The sequence below is a fragment of the Alosa alosa genome, chromosome 24, assembly GCF_017589495.1.
Source record: "Alosa alosa isolate M-15738 ecotype Scorff River chromosome 24, AALO_Geno_1.1, whole genome shotgun sequence".
In the NCBI taxonomy this organism is placed as follows: domain Eukaryota; kingdom Metazoa; phylum Chordata; class Actinopteri; order Clupeiformes; family Clupeidae; genus Alosa; species Alosa alosa.
In genome coordinates, this window is record NC_063212.1 from 13,847,756 (window position 1) to 13,870,405 (window position 22,650).

A 22,650-nucleotide genomic window follows, 5' to 3' on the forward strand; every position below is an offset into this window, starting at 1 on the left:
CATTAGAAGCTGAGACGGTTGAATTTACAGGTGACACCTGTGTCAGTGTTCTAATTAGCCCGGGAACTACTCTGAGAGCTTAACAATTTTTTATTTTTTTTATTATACAAAAATCACCATACAAATTATAACAAATAGGGGTACAAGAATTCAGCACAAAGAGGACATAATATCAGAGCATATACATATAGTTCTGTCAGCTTTTCGGCTGTTAAGTCCAACTATCTGAGAGCTTAACAAGCGCAGCTGCCATTATGACATCACAGCCTTTGAAGTTTATGGGGGAAAAATGAGGTTTTTAACATTTTTAATCCCTTTTTTCTCAAAAAGTACAAACTTTTAAAAAAATCTGAAAAAATACATCTCTTGCCCCACTCCAGACCTTCAGAACGGTTATTTCAACATGTCTGTACGTTAAGCGGTTAGAGTCGCATTAATTCTTGAAAAGGTAAAAAGAAAAAAAGGTTATAATAAGAAGAAGCAAGGAGATTTCAAGATAGTGGATTCCATCCACTATAATAATAATAAAAGACAGCCTACAGATACAAATATGAATAATAAAACAACCTGCATAACGCACAATACAAGAGTTTTGTGTTACAATATGTTATAGAATTCAAGATTTTAGCACTGTTACATTCATGACACTATACTTTTACAACTGTAGCCTACTGCACTTTTTATGGCTGCATCAAGGTTGTAACAAAGGTACATGTTAAGTTAAATTATTAACAAACTATAACATATTTTTTTAAAAATGTAAAAACTTTCATGGAGTAGACATGTATGATTTCACAGCTCTCAAGTCTATCATCTTTGTGTAAATCAAATTTGGTGTCTTTGTGTCAAATGTGACTGTGCTGGGGATGTGTGGGAAGTGGGAACACAGTGGGAAGATACGTTGGGGTACAGAATCAGTGTAAAGAATGAAGCCCAATCTCAACCCAATTTAAAAATGTATTTATTCAACAACGTTGACAGAAAAAAGGTGCAGCCTACATAATAAAAATCAATTCAGTAGAGACTACAATGAAGTGACAGCAAGCACCATTTCACAATTAATCAAGGTTGGTTGGTTAGCACATAAGGTGCTTATGGCATGTTCCGTAAACATAACATTTTGGCCATTGTCCATATTTGAGGAATCTATGCACCCTTAGGCATGTCAACCCAATGCACACTATTATGCCTGTCCCTTTTTGGCGTCACTTTTCGGCATATGCTGTTGTTCCCATATATTGTTGATCCTCTTACACAATCTCGGGGTCATAAATTGGCAGGATAAGACAAGCATACTCATTTTTGTTAGGTTATTAGAAGTATTTAAAAACAGCCTCTCCCAACACACACCGATGATTTATTAAACCCACCCCCAAAAACAAGTTCATTTTGTACAAAAGCAAACATGCAGTGCAGTGTAAAAAACATAAGCAGGGAATTTCTGACTTGTGACTTGTGACTGACATTGTAATTATGATTATTGGCCACTGACATAAAAGCAGGCAGTATAGAATGAGTGACTTCTGTGAACGAGTCCTCAAACAATGATCCAATGTGTTTGTAATGTATTATCAAAACATGGGCGGCTTTCCTGACCAGATGTGAGTTAGCTACACAAATGGCTGGCTGAGACATAGAAAAACTAAGTAACTCAAAGAGTCCACCGTAGCTTTAAAGTTGTACTGTGATGGTACTGTGTAAACATGTACTTCCCCAACCAACTTTAACCCAATATCTTTGTAGAAGTCTAAGGTCATCTAAACCAGGACTCTGGCATGAAAAGAACCTAAATTCTATATAGTTCAAGAATCTATCCCATCATTGAAGTAAGATTTCAGGTTTTTTGGCATTCAGTGGTTATGTATAAGATGCTGAGATGTAAATAGACATTTGGCAGTCACGAGGCAGCAAAGGCAAAGCCTCAATAAAGTAGCATGTAAGCAATATCCATGATTGTGAATGCTGAGTTTTACACTCCATTACTCCAAGCAATGGCAAGCATATCCACATAATTTGCATTTTGCCCCAAGATTATATTTTGGTATATCTTTGGTATTGAGAATACCACACAACATAGAATGAAACCTAAAATTGTTGATTTGGGAATCTCTCACCAACCCTTGATATGTCACTTCATCAGCTGATGTTACCTAGTATAATGATGTTATCTCTCTAATCTGCATAGTGTTTATGCAGTGGGACATAATTTAAAGTAATGTTTTAGGCTAAAACAAGGAATAGCCTATAATACACTTAATCCACATGGCAGTCTCACGGAAGCACCACTGAAGTCCTTCCTTGTCAAAATGGTGATGATTGTAGTAGGACGCAGTGCACTATTTGGCACACACACTAAATGACCAGTCTTGTAAACAGGAACCCACTGTGGGAGGGAAGAGGTTAAAAAGTGAAAGCAGTCTGGCCCGAAGTCCCACCACCGGTTTGGGGTGGTAAGGCATTAAGGCACGGCTGGTATAAGGGTGGGCAGGGGGTGTGGGTTGGCACAGGGTGCTGGACTGAGGCTCAGAATCTTCAGCCAACATGCAGCCTCTCTAGGCGAACATAGTGAGGGAGATCCACTGTGGAGAGGTAGAGAAGTAGGAGTGAAGAGAGAGAGAGAAAGAAAGAGAAAGGAGAGAAGAGACAGAGAGAAGAGAGAGAGAGAGAGAGAGAGAGAGATGAAATGCTGTATTATTGAATGACATTGACATTGCATATTGCATTTCTTCAGTTGAAGAAAGTTTTCATCTGAGAGAGACAAAACTACAGTATGTTGACATGAAGTTTACAGTACAAACTATTTACTGGAACTGTAACAGCCATATAGTCTGGACAAGAGGTCAAACGCTTGTTTGTCCTATTTTGTGGGCTGGATAATGCTCGTCTTGCCAGTTTAGCCTTGTGCAGTGACCAATTGAACCAGCAGAACGATCGGGTCACCAGTTCACAATCGACTGGTGTGAAGAACACACGAACAGACAGATAGATAGACAGATAGATAGATAGATAGATAGAGAGGGAGAGAGAGAGATATATAGATAAATAGAGAGAGATAGAGAGAGAGATAGATAGATAGATAGATAGATAGATAGATAGAGAGAGATCGATAGATAGATAGATAGATAGATAGATAGAGAGAGATAGATAGATAGATAGATAGATAGATAGATAGAGAGATAGAGATAGATAGATAGATAGATAGAGAGATAGATAGACAGATAGATAGATAGATAGATAGAGAGAGATAGAGATAGATAGATAGATAGATAGATAGATAGATAGAGAGATAGATAGATAGATAGAGAGAGAGATAAATAGATAGATAGATAGATAGATAGATAAATAGATAGATAGTATTATTCATCCTGAGGGATATTCCTCCTCTGCATTTGACACATCCGTTGTTAGTGAACACACACACAGCAATGAACAGTGGGTACACACATACACCTGGAGCGGTCATTGCTCCGGCGCTCAGGAAGCAGCTGGGGGTTAGATGCTTTGGTCAAGGGCACCTCAGCCATTGATGTGGACATGGGAAAGCATGGTTCAATAACTCCTCCCACCCACATTTTTCTAAGTGGTCAGGGATCAAACCAGCCACCCTTAGGTCAGCAGTCTAGGCACCAGTAGGACACAGCGGCAGCAGGACCATCTGCTTTTAAAAGTTTTGACAACTTCCTCTGTTTCCTTGTTAAAGGATGGGTCTATAAACTCTGGATTGTGTGCCGCCTGGACAGGTTTGGGCTAAGCAGTTTACGAGGTAGGGTGTGAAAACACCTGCATCGGTCAACAGACCCACTAATTACATGAACCTAATGAACTACTTTAACTTCACACCTAGCTCTGTTTAATGACAGAGAAACGTTGGGAAACGTTAATGATAGCATACTAGGGGGCTTTAGGTAAAGGGTAGGCTTTATTAGAACTTGCTTTGTATCATGCTTTGTATCGTTCTGTAAGCTATATCATTATTTATATCAGAGAAGAAATATTTAAAGTACAGTTAAGGTACATAGATGTGAGTGATAAATACCAGCCAAGAGCAAGCTGTGGAACTTACCTGAAAGAAATTGAGGGATATGACCCCATCAGAGTCTGTGTCCATCGTCTTAAACGTTTCTGTAGGGAAGAGATAGAGAGGAAGGGAGTTATTAAAATATTATAAAGTCTAAGATATTATTAAAATATTATAAAGATACAGCATATTAATACACACCTGTATGCATGCATACACTTGATGAAAAACACTTCAGATGCAGACACATAGGTCTACATACACACATATACACACTTCAGTGCATATTCTGTGTTTGTGTGTGTGTGTGTGTGTGTGTGTGTGTGTGTGTGTGTGTGTGTGTGTGTGTGTGTGTGTGTGTCTGTGTGTCTGTGTGTGTCTGTGTCTGTGTACAGATGTTTATGTGTCAGAGCAAACATGCGGCCCTGTCTAAAGGCTAAAACTCACTGAACATGGTCTCCAGGCGGATCAAACAGGTGACAAAGTTGTCAAAGTCAACCGACAGATCCTCCTCTGTGTAGCGCAGGATGATCAACTGGAACAGGTGATTGGTCAATTTGAAGCCTAAAAGGTAACAGACAGCCACAGCATCCAATCAAAATAAGAAGGAAGGGGATGGGGGTCAACCCATGTTGTTTTATTAAGCTAATAGAGGACATAAAAGCCATACACACATCACTTTTGCATTTGGTTTGGTTTTTAAAATAAGCAGTCATACAAAACACTCAAATAAGGCACCAGATCTTCTCAACCACAGCATATGACAATACAGTTGTGCATTTCAAGATTTAAAAAATCATATTGTGTGTACACAATTATACAACTACAGCACACACACACACTTTTTTTATTTGCATAAAACACTGTTCTGCGGTTTATACACAATGTGGTTAATACAAAGGTAATCACTGTATTGTACTGCGGTGGTATGTGAGTAAGTATAAGTAAGTATATAAGTATATATACTTTTTTGATCCCGTGAGGGAAATTTGGTCTCTGCATTTAACCCAATCGGTGAATTAGTGAAACACAAACAGCACACAGTGAACACACAGTGGTGAAGCACACACTAATCCCGGCGCAGTGAGCTGCCTGCTACAACGGCGGCGCTCGGGGAGCAGTGAGGGGTTAGGTGCCTTGCTCAAGGGCACTTCAGCCACGGCCCACTGGTTGGGGCTCGAACCAGCAACCCTCCGGTTACAAGTCCAGAGTACTAACCAGTGGGCCACGGCTGTCCTAAGTAGAGTAGAAGGATAGAGGGAGTTTGGCTAAAGGAGGATACCTGCAGACTCCAGGGCCATGCGCATTTCATAGGAGCTCATGGTGCCCGACTTATCCAGGTCAAATTGTCTGAAGACAGTCTGATAGGGCCAGTGAGAGAGAGAGGGAGACAGAGAGAGATTACATAACCTTTATTTATCATAAAATTATGCTTATTTGTGGTACTGTGCAATATTCTCGTGTGTGTGTGTGTGTGTGTGTGTGTGTGTGTGTGCACGTTTCAGCAGGTAGCATTTTAATACATTGCTATCAGTGCAATATTCTTGTGTGTGTGTGTGTGTGTGTGTGTGTGTGTGTGTCACGTCTCACCAGATAGCGTTTGATCTTCTCCCACAACACATGGAACTCAGTCAATCCCAACTTTCCACTGCCATCAGTCTGTATTAATAAGTCAAGGCCACAAACACATCTGCACTGCACTAAACAAGCACACACACACACACACACACACACACACACACTACACTTTAAGGTACGTACAACTTTTCTGAAACCTGTGTATACAAACAAGACAACACAATATACAACAAACAACTCAACATACATATAAACAAATATGGCAAATGCACACACTGCTTCTATCTTACCACAGATACAGAGCTCTAAACTGGACAAAAGTCCCCTTTAAAAGAAGTTTTGTCACCGCCATCACAGTGCTGAACAAACTTACATAGAGAACCCGTGTTGCCCCCCAGTCTGTTATGTGGATTTGTGTTCATTTGAGTTTATATTTGTGTGTTCCGATGTGATGTGTTGTTCTGAGTGGGGATGGGATATGTTACATATTATATGTCACATGTCTTACATGTTATATGTGGTGCTGTGCCCACATTCGTAACACTGGAACATGGATTTACGTGTGAAAAAGATTATCCCCTGGGGACATCAACTCTATCTATCTATCTATCTATCTATCTATCTATCTATCTATCTATCTATCTATCTATCTATCTATCTATCTATCTATCTATCTATATACTATCTATCTATCTATCTATCTATATACTATCTATCTATCTATCTATCTATCAATCATCTATCTATCTAGCTATACACAGTCTCATTCATTACATACTGTCTCTCACAAATATTCACACACAGACACACACAGAGAGAGAGAGAGAGAGAAGATAAAGGATACATCCATCAGGTTGATCATACTACGACAGGCCTCTTCAGTGAAGCCATCAGTCTTCAGGTCTTTATCTGTGTGAAGAGGAGACAGAGAAGAGGTTAGTACAAGACCAGCCTTCCTTCGTGAGGTCAGGTATGGAGCATACAGATTTAAGTTTTGTGATCAACCTCTCTCAGTATTCACTACAAAAACATAAAGTGCCCTCTGGTGATAGAGAGAGGTAATACAACTTTTAGCCAAACTGTGTGTGTGTGTGTGTGTGTGTGTGTGTGTGTGTGTGTGTGTGTGTGTGTGTGTGTGTGTGGCGGGGGTGGTTGGATGTGTACTCACGTTTGCCAATGATACGGTTGAGAATGGTTTTAAGTTCTGTGACACTTATCTCCATGTCCTTCAAAAACAGAGAAATTGGGTTCAAAAGAGTTTGTTACAGAGACAGTTTCTATTTTATCTCCGCCGAATTCAGTTGAAGTCCGAGCGATAGATGCTTGAGTGTGAAAGTAAAAGAATTTTACATCAACAGCTGACATAATCCATTACTTACCGCGCCAGCTAGCTGTCTGAACAAGCTCTTGAATCCTGAATCAATCTGACTTTCATCCAACTTGGTCTGGAGTGAAGGAAACCAGAGAGAAAAAAAGATCGAAAAGGTTGACAGGGAGAGGGAGGGAGAAAGAGATAGAGCAGTAGAGAGAGGGAGAAGAAGAAAGGAAGTTTATAAACTCAACGGCTATGGTTTCCTGGCACTTTGTTTACTACAATAATGCTTGCTGTCGGCCATACCTCAGTAGGAATATCTGCAACGACGTTGTCATCCAGCTCTCTGAAGAAAGACAAATGACAAAAGACAAATGGCATACTTTGTTCATATATATTCATTTATACACATACACACACACACACACTATCCACCACTCACTCGGAGTTGGCAGGCTTCTCAGAGAAGACCCTGAGGACGAAGTCGCCCTCTTTGTTGGGCTCGAACGTGGAGGGCACGATGATGTACTCGCCGGCGGGCAGGCAGGCGGCAGCGAGAGCTGACCTCGCGCAGGTTGATGAAGGTCTCGGAGCGGGCACTCGACGCGTTCGTCAGGAAGAAGTCTCGCTTCAGGTGCACTCCCGAACGACCCCGGTACTATAAATACCAGGTGAGATGAGAGAGGGGTCAGGTCACCTTTGACCTTGAGAAATGCGACTTTGTCTTTTGAGATAACTGAGATTTTGAGATATTGGACAAATTAATACAGTAGCCCTACATGCATTTCAATCACAATGTTCCAAAGAGCACAGAGCCAAAATGATAGTAAACAAAAAAATCATATGAAACATTAGTAGTAATACTAGCATAAATTACGTTCAACATTTTATGTCATACAAAATTGTGTTTGATAAGTTCTCTCTGCCATTATAGTGTTAGTCCACTAGGGCAGTGTTTCTTAAGTGGTGGGTCAGGACCAGGCTTGGAATTTCACCATTCTGGGGGCAAGGCCACTTGGCCTTCAGTTGGGCATATTTGGTGGGGGGCACAAAGGCCACATGTCAGGGCACCAAGGCCAAAGTTAACTATTAGTAGTAGGCTATAAAAAATAAGTTGTATTTAGCCTATTCACTGCAGTAGACCTGCATCACTGTATGAAACATTACAAAAACATGAAATGAAAACATGACATATTACATAGAACTGTAAATCATCTGACTATCTAATATTTACAGATATCTAGGCTATATATAACATTTATTTTATATTTGGCCTGTTATGAAATCATGTATTGAACAATTTAAGCACAGCTCAGCTTTAAGAAACTCAAATAGTCTAGATGCATGCTTAGCATTTTGTGATCATTAAGGCTACTTTTATATATATATATATATATATAGGCGATATTTGTAACATTTATTTTGTATTTGGCCCGTTATGAAATCATGTGGAACAATTTAAACACATTGTAAAACTTAAAGCCCAAATTTGGAGACATCCATGTATGTCGAACTTTACTGCAAATTCAAAACTGGATTACTCTGGAACGGCTAACTGTACAGGGGACTGCTTTACACCTTTGTGTTCGGTAAGGTCTCCTGTTTATTCTGATATATGGGTTGTCATGTGTTAAAAGAAGGGTTCGTAAAGTATTACACCGAGATGAATGGGTATGGAGATCATGGGACGTAAAACCTTCAGTAGAATGTATGATTAAATTTAATTATAATATTTACTTTTCTCGCGAACCGTTCAACACAGCAATTATCGGCTAACATCGTTTAAAAGCTGAGAAAAAGCTGTTTCATGTGATACGTGTGATGTCTGTGTGATGAATAGGCTACTTCATGAAAGTAGTTCAACTGAGAATGGGTGAATTTGGACGACTTTCTTTCTTGCGCTGCCACTTTCTCTACTTAAATGACTAAATTAATTTGCTAATGCTAAATTATTTTGACAGGCCACAGGCTAAATAAAAAATTATTAGTAGGGCAAAGCAGAATATTGAAGAAGGGGGCACACCACCGTGGCCTGTAAACCTCTGATTTTCAAAGGCCAACGCAAGGGGCTACGACGGCCATGGCCGTTGTGGCCGCCGTGAAATTCCTACCCTGGTCAGGACCCAAAAGTTCGTCCAGGAACCGTTCTGGGTAGGTTGAGGAGCTTGTGGTGAAAAATAAAAAATAAAAACGCCCATTTTTAAATGCTATCTTATCAGATCTAATATTGGACCTGAAAGGTGACATCAGGAGTTGAAGACTTCACAAATGTAATGCCAAACATCAGCATGTTCCAAACAAGTAGGCCTACACGCACTTTAGCTCACCGTATGCCTATCAATTGGTTTGATTGCTAAAAAAATGTATGGGTCGCAACTTAATGAACATGGGAAATTGTGGGTCCCAAAGCCAGACCAGTTAAGAACCACTGCACTAGGGTATAATTCAGTCCAGTTTGTGTCAGTGATGTTAGGTCCGGTCAAAGTATTTATGAATTTCTGACTGGAAGAGAGGCAGAAGGAAGGGGAAGGGGGATGCTACTGTAACACTGTTACTCCAGCCTCGTGCCTATGGCGGAATCAGAACCATGGCGATATCTGCTGCCAACGCCACTCTCACTTGTGCCACATTGCTTAAATCTCTTGAGCCCAGCATCTCCATCTACCTCCAAATTGGACGTACCTGATCTGGAACCTGTGATGAGAAACAAAAAAAATTGTGATGTTCATGATGTTTGATGTCATGATGCGAAAAATGTGTATTACTGTAATGTTGAAGACACTGCAATGGACTTGAGTGATGAACTTGAGTCTTTCGGTCTTTCTCACCTCGTAGACGGCGAATCCAATGGTCTCCATGTCTTTGCCCTCCTTCCGCTTCTTTCGACGATCTTTCTGCATGAGAGCCACCAGGAAGCTGCAAGCTGATTGGCCGGATACATCCGGGTGCTGCAGCGCGATCTTGAACTGTGGGTTGATCCAGAAGGTGGCTGTAGAGGAATGGAAAACAATGTATATCTCTTAGAGGTGGCCAATGTTGCTTTTGGTGAGCATTCAGTTCAGAATATTTTACTATATATGCAAAAAAATCTGTGATGGCTCAAGCGAGGCTTTGTGAACTTTGTGAAACATTTGAAGCAATGGTCTCTTTGCACAGCATCATCTGTTATAGTCTGCTCCTTACATCTTCACTCCGACACTGAATATCTTGTTTGCCCAATAATAACAATTTTAACTTGAAGAGCCCATTGCACCGGAAAATGTGTCAAAGTTTTGACATTAGAAGGATCCTATGTAGTGTGAAAACTAATACAACAGTGACAACTCTTGGTAATTTTGCATTACTGTTAAAAGGTCTTCAGAAAGTCCAAGACAAGTATGAAACAGCATCCTGTCGATACTGATTTCCTATGGATTTTGTTGATTGTTCAAAATGGCGTATAAACCAACAACACACTGAAAAATAAAATTGTAACCATGGTGATGCAGGACATACAGTAGATGGGTTACAATCTGCCAAGGGATTACTCAATATTTCCTCAATAAAAATATTGCTGCATGAATAAGATGCTGTTGAAACTTCTCTGGGTTAACAATGAACTTGTTCAGGCTACTAGCTCAGCACCAAAATGATGGCAACCAAATTAATGATAATATTAAATATTAAAACATCCCATATTTGAAAATACTGTATTTGTAACCTCCAGGTAAACTCCCTCTCGTTTTCTCTCTTCACCTGACCTCACACACCTGTGAGCTCTGAGGTCTCACCTGGGAAGTTCCTGCATCCCCCAGCGGTGCTGCCCCTCCTCCATTCGCCCTGGTAAAGCGACGTGCTCCACTTCTTAAGGTTCGACGCCTGCAGAGCGTCTGCTGTCAGGTTACAGATCTCAAGACGGCTGAATTCTCGCAAAAAATCACTGAACGACATCCTACAGGACACACAGACAAACACACACTCATACACACATATTTTTATCAATTATTTTCAATACAAACACACACACACACACACACACACACACACACACACACATTGTTTCAACACACATACACATCAGTTTCTCACCAGAACTCTCCATCCTCACTGCGGTTCTGTAGCCGGCCCCTGACTGATTGGTCCACACTCTCCCATTCCCTTGAGCTACAAACAACAGCATTGACAAACTTAGTTAACAACGTACCAACCATTGCATCACAACACATCAACACGTCATCAACATAATTATGGAGTCAACTGATTATTCAACTATCCAAAGTTACCTGGACCTACAGAAGCTGTTATTATGGTAAAATTGTGTTATTGCTTGTAGCCAGGCCATGAATCATTACTTATTATGAGGTATTCGGAAGTCACTTTACAGAGAGCAGGAAAAATAATTTCTACGAAAACAGATGGATGGATGCATAGATGGATGTTTTTGTGGATGCATGGATAGATAGATAGATAGATGGATAGATGCAGATGGATTGATGGAGTGCCTCTGTACACATGTGCATCTTACTTGTCGCTCCAGGCTCCAGTCCATTCCACTTCTCCCCAAGGGTTACGGATCCGCACCAGTTTAGTCATGTTACCCCTGTACACCACCTAGTGGACACCACATCAAATTACACCACATGACATTGCCTGTCTGTGAGGTGCATGACATTACAGTGCACAATGACATTACAGTGCACAATGCTCACACCCTGACAAAATACAGAATTATATAATATCACTCATCTAATCATTACATAACATAAGGTTATTAAACTAATATTTTCCATGTATATTACCCCCATTGCATTTTCAGTTTTTTGCTATTTACCAAACATTACAATATTTGATGTCTTAGATGCGTTTTAGTCATGAATCAAACACCTGAAGCTGAGTGTCAATAGGATAGGTAATCCCTCTAATCTACAATTCACAACATCCTTAAATAATCTCTATGGAAATTGGCAATCAATCTACAATTCACAACATCCTTAAATAATCTCTATGGAGATTGTTTGGGACAATTATCCAGATTCTGGCTCTGCCTCACCTCGTCCACAGCTGTCACCGAGTAGGCGTGACCTTTCACCAGCTTCTTGAAGGTCACAGCCTCCATGTCATGATTGCTGGTGATCTGCGCAGAAGGACGAGGAGGTGATAAGAGATGAAAAGAGGTGGTGACAGGAAGGGAAGGAGAGAGGAGTGTTTGTGGAGGTGTTCAACCATTGACATGACAAATTTCTTCCATGACTTTTCAAGAACCGTTATAAGTTCTATGGCGTTTCTATGACCTCTCAAAACAGAGTACGCAAACTTGCATAATTGCCACGTTTGGGCCTAATTATAAAATGAAAACAACCATTTCAATGAATTAGTCTATAGGCTGATTCAGATATGGCAATTCATTATGCAATACATTATCCATGGCAGAGTACAACAAACAAATGTTTCTTGATTTGATTTCTTGGAAAAAAAACATTTCCAGGATATTGATGACCATGAGAACCCTGTCGGTAGTTAGGTGAGTCTCTCAGAGAAGAGTCTCTCAGAAGGCAGTAAGGCAGAAGGGCTTAATGGGGAGCTGAGAGGAGAGTTTGCGGAGGCAGACAAGGGTTAGTGAGGAGACGAGGAGGTGAGTGAGGAGGTGGTGGGAGGAGGTGAGTGAGGAGGTTGGAGGAGGTGAGTGAGGAGGTGGGAGGAGACAAGAGGAGGTGAGTGAGGAGGTGGTTGGAGATGAGTGAGGAGATGAGTGAGGAGGTGGGAGGAGACAAGAGGAGGTGAGTGAGGAGGTGGTTGGAGATGAGTGAGGAGATGAGTGAGGAGGTGAGTGAGGAGACAAGAGGTGGGTGAGAAGGTGGGAGCGAAGGAGACTCACGTCTATGGAGCAGCCCAGGAGGGAGCCTCTCTCTATGGCTCGGCCCATGATGCTGTAGAGGTCAGAGGGAGCCTTGCGTAGCTCGAACATCTCCGTCACACCGCCCGTGAAGTCCTCAAAGCCCTCCGACGTGCTGCCGCCTGACAGAGCCTCATAGCAGCCGTTCAGTCTGCACAACACACACAGATAGTGAGTAAACACACAGACACACACAAGAAACTGACACTGACACACACACACATATATACAGTACGTACTGACACACACATACTTACAGACACGTGATACACACACAGACAACTGATGCTAAAGCCAGTAAGTTCCTTAATGTGTTGAACAGTTTAGAGCTAAAGCAGCATGTTACAGGACCCACCCACAACCTTGGCAACACCCTCGATCTAGTCATTTCCAGAGGGATAGAAGTCACAGACTTATCAGTAAATGATATAAATATGTCTGATCATCATTGTGTATCTTTTAATATTGTACTACATACTCCAAAAATTCATCCCTCTAAATTGCAATCAAATCGCGACTCTTGGACATTAGAGCAGAACAGCAGTTCATAGCTCTTATAGACTCCATAAATTTAGATATTTTACATCATCCCATTGATCAAATGGTAGAGGCTCTTAATCGTGAATTAGGCTCTGCTTGACAGAGTGGCACCCTTTAAAGACTAAAAAAGGCCCTGTAGCAAACTGACACCTTGGATGAACGAAAATATCCATGATCTAAAAAAGATCATGTAGGAAAGCTGAGAGAACATGGAGAAAAAACTAAGTTACAGGTTCACCGTGCCATTCTAAAAGAAAAAATTGCAAATTATAATAGAGCTATTCGAATGAGAGGAGGAACCACTTCTCTAAGGTAATTGCTGAAAACAGTGGAAACTCTAGGGTGTTGTTCTCTACCATTGATAGGCTATTGCATCAAACACCTTTTGATACACTCAGTCAGGCATCCTCTCTAAGATCTGTAAGAATTTGCAGACTTCTTCAAAAAACAAAGTCATTTCTATAAGGGAGGCTATTGGTAACACAAGTAATATGTTTGATAGTACACCCAAAAACAGCCCCCAAAAATTAAGGTCCTTTAGCACTATTACTCAATCTGAGCTTGGTAAAATTATAACTCAAACCGCTCCTCAACATGTGTTTTTAGATCCAATCCCTACTACATTCCTCAAAAAAGTATATGATGGCTTAGCTCCCTTTTTTCTCAAGGTAATAAATACCTCATTAGAAACAGGTATATTTCCAACTGCTTTTAAAACCGCTGTTGTGAAACCTTTACTTAAAAAGTAAAATCTTGACCATACCAATCTGAGCAACTACAGGCCTATATCAAATCTATCGCTTTTGAGCAAAGTACTTGAAAAAGTTGTTTGCAATCAGTTAAATACCTTCCTCAACGAAAACAGTATCCTTGAAAAATTCCATTCAGGTTTTAGATCAAATCACAGCACAGAACGGCTCTAGTAAAAGATAGTCAATGATCTCAGACTAGCTACCGACTCAAACAAAGTCTCAATCCTTATTCTTCTGGATTTGAGTGCGCATTTGACACCATTGATCATAGCATCCTAATTCACCGCCTTGCGAAGTGGGTGGGTCTCTCTGATAATGCTCTAAAACTGGTTTCAAAACCTACATTACTGGCAGAGAGATTTTTATATCAGTCTAGGAGATCATGTATCTGAAAACATGACTTGCCTTTTGGTGTGGCCCCAGGGAGCTGCCTTGGTCCCCTGCTATTTTCTCTATATGCTTCCATTGGGAAACGTCATAAGTCAGCATAATGTAAACTTCCACAGCTCACGCATGATACCCACTGTATCTTTCTGTGGAGCCAACTAACCCAGATGGCCTTTGCTCCCTCACTGCATGCCTAACCTCCATTAATCAGTGGATGAGCAAAAAACTTTTTGAAACTAAAATGATGACAAAACAGAGGTACTTGGTTGGACCAAAACTAAAGCGAGATATTATTCTTAGTAATCTGGGGAACTTGGCACACCAGGTCAAAACCAAAAGTAACAAGCCTCGTGTCATCTTAGATGCAGAGTTAAGTTTTAAGCCCCATATCAGTAAAGTTACTCAGACAGCCTATTTCCACTTGAGAAACATTGCCAAAGTGTCATGCCCTTTTTAACTCAACAAGAAGCAGAAAAACTAATTCACTTTTTATCACTAGCAGGTTAGACTACTGGAATGCACTTTTCACTGGTCTTCCCAAAAACATCTAAAGAAATTGGCACTCATACAGAACTCATGGCTAGACTTTTAACTAAGACTAAGAAGAGAGAACACATCACCCCTGTGTTGGGCTGAACTGCACTGGCTCCTATTTCCTATAGAATTGATTTAAGGTTATGTTAATTACTTACAAAGCTCTGAATGGCATAGCACCTTCATATATCTCTGAGCTTTTAATATCTTATCAACCACAAAGGAAACTTAGATCATCCAATTCTAATCTTTTAATCAGACCCAAAGTGCTCCACAAACAAAGTGGAGAAGCTGCGCTTATCCATTATGCCCCTTAAACTATGGAACACCCTGCCTCTGTACATCAAGCAGGCGAGTTCAGTAAATATTTTTAAAAGATCTGAAAACATACCTGTACAGGAAACTTTTAGTTAACTCATCTTATCCTGTAGACTACATTTTTCAGATTATTCTACATCTGCTACTATTGGAGGCTTGAGCCAGCCAGAAGCAGATGGCTCCCCTATTAAGTCAGGTTCTGCTCAAGGTTTCTTCCTGAATATGGGAGTTTTTCCTTGCCACAGTTGCCATATATATGCTTGTAGGGGAGAACAAAGGCTGCCAGTCTTATGACGTCATTTTCTATTTTTGATATGCTGGAGTATAACATAAACAAAAAGAAAAGTGATTGATAATGACTGACTGACTATTATTGTGTTACATGCTTCAAATGTAAAGCACTTGAGCCGCATTCTATGTATGAAAGGTGCCATACAAATAAAGCTTTATTATTATTATTATTATTATTATTATTATTATTATTATTATTATTATACATCATCTTACCTAATCGTCTTGATTTTCCACTACCTTAGTTGGCCTCTAGACTAGATCTTTCCATTTTTAATAAAACTGCCATCCTATTTTTTCTTTCTTCATCTAAAAAAAGACCTCCCATCCCTCCAGGGATTTGGTTATGTTTCTCATCTCATCACATCCTAAGCAGCTGTGGTCTCTAGCAAAGCTCTCCTCCATGTCCACTCGCTGGACCACCTACTCCCTGTGCCACTCCCGTCCCGAGCCTCCCTCTCAGGCTCTTTTATTGCCCTCAAGTCCTCAATAACACCCATCCCTATTGTTCCCACAAACCATTCCCTCCTTTAGCCTCTTTAATCTTCTTCTATCGACTTCTCTTCTTTATCATTTTTAATGTTTGCCTTTATTGAGCTAGGACAGTGAAGAAGTCAGGAAGCTAGTGGGAGAGAGAGATGGGGTGGGATTAGGAAATGACCACATGTCAGATTTGAACTTGGGTCCCCATGGGCACTTGGACCTCCAAGTTGTGTGGACACTACAGGCACTTTTTGTTGTGCCCCCCCCCTAATCCCCCATCCTTACTTGGCGTAGGCCTTCTCCAGCAGGGCGCTCCAGAACTCCCCTCCCTCAGCCGAGTGCACAAACAGCAGCTTTCCATCCTTCACCGGCAGCCGGTCGTCAATCACCACGTCGACCCACTCGCCAAACTGCCAAAACTGCACACACACACACACACACACACACACACACACACACACACACACACACACACACAGAGAAAGAAAGAAAAGCAGTCAGTAAAAACACAAGTGTTGCAGCAACAGCAGAACAGAACAATCTTATAAAACAAAGAGGACAAACAAAAATGTGATTTGAACCTGTACCTGCAATACAAGAACCCTCATCAGTATAGCATCAGTATTTGATCATTCACTCACTCAACTCATGCAATAATTAATTAATATACTTACAAACCAACCACATACTCAACAAGATTAACAAGCATGGTAAACTGCTTAAGTCTTCACTCAGAGATTTCAAGTTATCTCTTCCTGATAGCAAACAGATAGAAACTTAACACCACCAATATCCAAGTTCATACAGGAAGCTTATCTACACTCCAAACCACTGTTGATTTGCCTCAGGGGAGAAAGTCAGTTACAGAAGACAGCCACCAGGTGGCACTCCTGTACCCCTAACACTGCAGTGGTTCACACATGGCACACAGGCAGGAAGTACGTTCAGTATGCACAGTCTGAGCAATGCTCAGTGAGCATATTACTGATCTAAGAACATGTTGCCTCTCTGGTTTTCCACTATGAATATCTTTAAAGAAAAGTTGAGGACTGTTGTCAGAGCAGTTGTTGGGGAATACTAGTAAAAGTAGTGACCAAGAAGTGACACCATCTTGGTGACTGTTGAACAATGCTAATATTCTAACACATATAGAAGTATGCAAACAGACACACAGACACACACACACACACTATATGAAGCAGATGAGGCTCTGAGAGACTGCTTCGAGTGCACTGACTGGAGTGTGTTACAGAATGGAGAGGACTTAGAGGAGGTCACACAGTGCCACAACTGACTACCTGAACTTCTGTATGGACATTGTTGTTCCCACCAGAACTGTGCGCTGCTTTCCCAACAACAAGCCTTGATAACCAGCAATGTCAAGACCCTTCTTAACAGGAAAAGATGGCGTTCAGAGAGGGGACATGGCAGAGCTGAGGCGCTGTGCAAGGGGAACTCAAAGTCAAGCTGAAGGAGGACTACAGAAGGAAGGTGGAACAGAAGTTGCAGGAAAAGTCAAGTCAAGTCGGCTTTTATTGTCAATTTCATGCACTGGTCATACAAAGAATTGAAATTTAGTTTCTTACTTTCCCATGCAGACATAGACATGCTTTAAATACAGACATAGACATACTATAGACATAGCCATAGACAATAAACATTAAATTAAAGTGCAAGACTGAAATATAGAACATGTATGTATCAAAATAGAAATATAGGACATATATATAAAAAAATAGAGGTAGTTGTGTTGTATATTTATATAGTCTTAACAGTTACATGAAGTTTAAACTTGTGCTTGTGTGACCTGTATATTTACATTGATATGCAGTATGCAGTAATTTCAAGTATATCAGGCTTGATGTGGAAGCAGCAACACGTTAGGCTCTTAGTCAGTCACAGTGCAGTTCCACAGGCGGTGTTGGGGAGGGGGTTAGGGTAGACAGGATCCTAGTTTCCTAGGTTCCTGGCTGGCTGGTGGGTGGGGCTGTCAGTGATGGGAGAGTGGGTAGAGGTTCAGCATCCTGATTGCTTGGTGGATGAAGCTACTTGCCAGTCTGGTGGTGGTGGGAGCGGGAGGCTCCTGTACCGGGCTTCCAGAGGGCAGGAGGCTGAACAGTTTGTGTGCAGGGTGGGTTGTATCCTTGACAATCATTAGTGCTTTGGGCTTGGTGAGGCGGTGGTGTAAATGTCCTGCAGGGAGGGAGTGGTGCTCCAATGATCCTCTTAGCTGTGTTAACAGTGCTGGAGGGTCTTCCTGTTCCCTGATCTGTGCAGCTTCCGCCCCACACTGTGATGCTGCTGGAGGCGATGCTCTCGATGGTCCCTCTGTAGAATGTAGTCATGACAGGAGGCGTGGCACTTGCCTTCTTCAATTTGCGCCAAGAAGTAGAGGCGCCTGGGCTTTCTTCGCCAGTGATGCTGTGTTGGTGGTCCAGGAGAGGTGCCGCTGATGTGCACCCCCAGAAATTTTGTGCTGCTCACTCTCTCCACAGCATCTCCATCGATGGACAGTGGTGGCAGTTGTTTGTGGCTCTCTCTGAAAGTTGACAACAACTTGAAGGAGGCATGGGACGGCATGAAGATTATCACTGGCCTGAAGAAGAGCAGCAGCTCTGTGGAGGGGGACCTGGACAGGGCGAACCAGTTGAACCACTTCTACAACAGGTTTGACTGCCCTGCTCCAGCTCCAATGGCCGTGGTCAGTCCACCACCCCCAGCTGACTCAGACACGGCTCTTGTTTGCATGCCTGCCATACCCCTACCTCCCAGCCTCCCAGTCTCTCCAGCTCTGCATCCCGGTGACACCCAACGACCTAAACCATCATCACCTCATGTCCTGCCCCCTGCCTGACGCCTCCTTGCCTGTGCCAGTTGAGGTGTCCACGACTCTGGCAGCCTTGACAGGGACATCAAGGAGGTGGTCAAACACTGTGGAAGACATCATGTCTCACCCCTGTCCCTAAGAAGTCACACCCTAGTGAGCTTAATGACTACAGACCTGTCGCTCTAACATCACATGTGATGAAAACAATGGAGCGACTGTTCTTAGGTATGCTCAGACCCCAGGTGCCATGCACTAGACCCAAGCAGTTTGCATACCAGGAGAAAGTCGGCATGGACGATGCCATCACTTATCTTCTACACAGGACACATTCTCACCTAGACAAGGGGAAAAGTGCTGTGAGAATCATGTTCTTTGATTTCTCAAGTGCTTTTAACACCATCCAACCCCTCAGACTGGGAGACAAGCTCTTGCAGATGGGTGTGGATGCTCACCTGGTAACCTGGATTACAGATTACCTGACCGAGCGACCACAGTTCATCAGACTGAAGAACTGTCTCTCTGACACTGTGATCAGCAGCACCGGAGCGCCACATGGAACTGTGCTCTCTCCAGTCCTGTTCACCCTGTACACATCTGACTTCTGCTACAACACCGAGTCATGCCACATGCAGAAGTTTTCTGACGATACTGCAATTGTGGGGTGTATCAGGAACGGGCAGGAAGAGGAGTACAGGAGCCTGGTGGAAGACTTTGTGCAATGGTGCAAACTCAATCATCTTCAACTCAACACTTCAAAGACCAAGGAGATGGTGGTGGATTTCCGCAGGTCTAAGCCCACTCTGCTACCAGTCCCCATTGATGGGGTCAATGTGGAGGTGGTAAGCACCTAGAAGTATCTGGGTCTCCACCTGGACAATAAACTGGACTGGTCAGCCAACACTGATACACTCTACAAGAAAGGGCAGAGCAGGCTGTACTTCCTGAGGAGGATGCAGTGGTATGCGGGGGAGGAAGCAATAAGAAGAAGGATGCTGGGCGAATTGACAGGCTAGTAAGGAAAGCTGGCTCTGTAGTGGGAGCTGAACTGGAGTGGATCACTTCAATATCTGACAAAAGGAGCCTGAACAAACTGATCAACATCTTGGACAATGAGTGTCACCCACTCCACAGCACTATTGTTAAGCAGAAGAGCCTGATCAGCTGGAGACTTCGCTCATTTCCTTGCAACAGGCAGACTGAGAGGAAGTCATTTGTCCCCAGGGCCATTGAACTGTTCACACAGAGCACCTTACCTTACCTTACTATACACAGAGAATCACAGGCTCAGTCCCTGCCTCAGTCATTGCAAGCGCCTCTTGATTGATTAATCACCACTATGTGGATACTGTTTTTAGAATTGATTTAGATTAAGTGTTAGTTAGTATAATTTGTATTTTAGTATATTCTTTATCTTCTACTGTCCTTATTGCTTACTTGTGTTTTTATATTATATATTTTTAATTACTTTTTTTGCTGTTAGTGAATGTGTTGTCTGTATGCTACTGAGACCTTGAATTTCCCCTGGGGATCAATAAAGTATCTATCTATCTATCTATCTATCTATCTATCTATCTATCTATCTAATTAGACCTCTTAGAATTATTGAGCTCTGAGCTCTCACAAAACACAAAGACAATGGCTTTCTTACAATCATCTAATAACACACTTCCAATCAGCACCCTGTTTGGATGTGTGCTTCTTCCGCTCCACTAAGCTCCACAAAGTCCTTCGGCTCACCAGTATACACATATCCAGAGTGACACTCAGACAGAGCAGTGACTGTGGAACTCTCGCACTGGTGCTCTGGGGCATGTCTAGTGGGTGTTTGCAGACTTGGGGGCTGAGGGATATGCCACCCCTGACATTACAGTGTGGAATGTCAAAGAGGAACTCTGTCCCAATGCTGAATGCAATGCTGAAGGTTTGTCCATTTCCTAATGACAAATGTGGCCACATCGCATTAGCTCGCATTCTGTAAGAGATTATGACATAGCTCATTGCCATTTCCATCTAAAACAAGATGGATGAAAAAATGGCACAAACAAGGCACAAGAAGGCACAAAACAACATTCTGTTGTTTTTTCTAAGTCTTTTTGGATGTATTAAACAAAAGTCAAATTGCAAATTGTGTCGAAGTGTCGATTAATGAATGCAATGCAAACCACAGTCAATGAAGGGTAAGGAGAGTAGCCGTCTGTGTTCAAACAAATGCATGAATACTTAGCTGTTTGTGACCATATAGGCTAGTATCAATATTAACATTGAAAAGGAGAACCAAACAACATCTTGTAGTCTTAGAGTCATAGTCTTCTGAAGATCTGAAGTCAGTAAGAGCATTCAAAAAGAGATGAGGAAAAGCACTGCATCACCTACTGTGTGTGTGTGTGTGTGTGTGTGTGTGTGTGTGTGTGTGTGTGTGTGTGTGTGGTAAGTGTGAGACAGAGAGAGTGTATTTATGCATGCATGGGTTTCTGTTTGTGCATGCATGTGTTATGAGTGAGAGAAAAGAGAAGTCTGAAAGTGTGTGTGCTCATCTAAATCTTTGTGTGTGTAAGGGTATGCTAATCAGTGTGTGTGTGTGTGTGTGTGTGTGTGTGTGTGCATGCATGGTTGTTTGTGTGTATGGTGTTAAATTTGCATGCTCTGTGGCACTGATCTGAGAAGTGAGGAGGTGTGGGTACACACACATACAAGCACACACACACACACGCCCGCACGCACACAACCACACACACAGGCCAGAGGGCTGCTTGAGGTAACAGCAAGGCAAACTCACAGTCTCTCTCACCTCAGTCTCCTCCCATTCCCTCCTCTCCTCTTGTCCTTCCCTCTCTCCTATACCCTTCTCTCCTCTCCCCTCATTCCCATTTCCTCCTCTCCTCTTCTCCTTCCCTCTCCTCTCTCTCCCATTCCCTCTCTCCTCTTCTCTCTCTCCCATTCCCTCCTCTCCTCTCCTCTCTCTCCCATTCCCTCCTCTCTTCTCCTCTCTCTCCCATTTCCTCCTCTCCTCTTCTCTCTCTCCCATTCCCTCTCTCCTCTTCTCTCTCTCCCATTCCCTCCTCTCTTCTCCTCTCTCTCCCATTTCCTCCTCTTCTCTTCTCTCTCTCCCATTCCCTCCTCTCCTCTCCTCTCTCTCCCATTCCCTCCTCTCCTCTCCTTTCCTCTCTCTCCTATTTCCTCCTCTCCTCTTCTCTAGGATAGGCCAAATGATAACAGACCAAAAGTCCATCAAAGCACTTATCAATGAACAATGAAAAGGTTTGTGGCCTATCACCTGGGTTCATGGGACTAGACAGGCCTTCTGTATGAACACACACACAGGTTTGACCAGACAGACCTGTGAACACCCACACACACACACACAGAGGCGTATCAAGCTTTTTAAAAGTGTGGGGGTTGTGGAATAGGAAAATAAAACAATCTGGCCAAATGATAAATAACTCCCTACAGGGATGTTGTAAGTATTTTCTGAGAGGGGTGCGGACTATATTGGTGTCCGGGAGTTTCTCCTCCGAAAAAAAATTGAGATTCTGATTGCTAAACACACCATTTTAATGCAGCTTGGGAGGGACAGAGCAGCACCTATGTGTGGCTCATGTGACATGTAGGCCTACATGATCTAGAAGAAAATGACCATTACTTCAGTACAGAGACCAAACATTACGTATATCATGTATCTCTTCCAATAAAGTACAATGGCAGTAGCTCACTACCAAGTGAATGGCAAAGATCAGGGGT

At 42.2% G+C, this 22,650-nt stretch overlaps 1 protein-coding gene across 1 annotated transcript in view; it reads right to left on the reverse strand.

The window, feature by feature from the left end:
* Window positions 1–1,899: 1,899 nt before the first annotated feature.
* The window catches only part of LOC125289183 (calpain-1 catalytic subunit-like), a 52,972-nt gene continuing 32,221 nt past the window's right edge, over window positions 1,900–22,650 (reverse strand). The window contains 19 exon segments of the mRNA XM_048235887.1: window positions 1,900–2,579; window positions 4,064–4,122; window positions 4,466–4,582; window positions 5,301–5,379; window positions 5,609–5,677; window positions 6,441–6,505; window positions 6,765–6,822; window positions 6,976–7,041; window positions 7,215–7,254; window positions 7,351–7,451; window positions 7,453–7,566; window positions 9,591–9,602; window positions 9,737–9,897; window positions 10,679–10,839; window positions 10,977–11,051; window positions 11,413–11,498; window positions 11,938–12,021; window positions 12,763–12,931; window positions 16,371–16,504. Coding sequence (XP_048091844.1) covers window positions 2,553–2,579; window positions 4,064–4,122; window positions 4,466–4,582; window positions 5,301–5,379; window positions 5,609–5,677; window positions 6,441–6,505; window positions 6,765–6,822; window positions 6,976–7,041; window positions 7,215–7,254; window positions 7,351–7,451; window positions 7,453–7,566; window positions 9,591–9,602; window positions 9,737–9,897; window positions 10,679–10,839; window positions 10,977–11,051; window positions 11,413–11,498; window positions 11,938–12,021; window positions 12,763–12,931; window positions 16,371–16,504 — 1,677 coding nt within the window. The 3' untranslated portion in view covers window positions 1,900–2,552.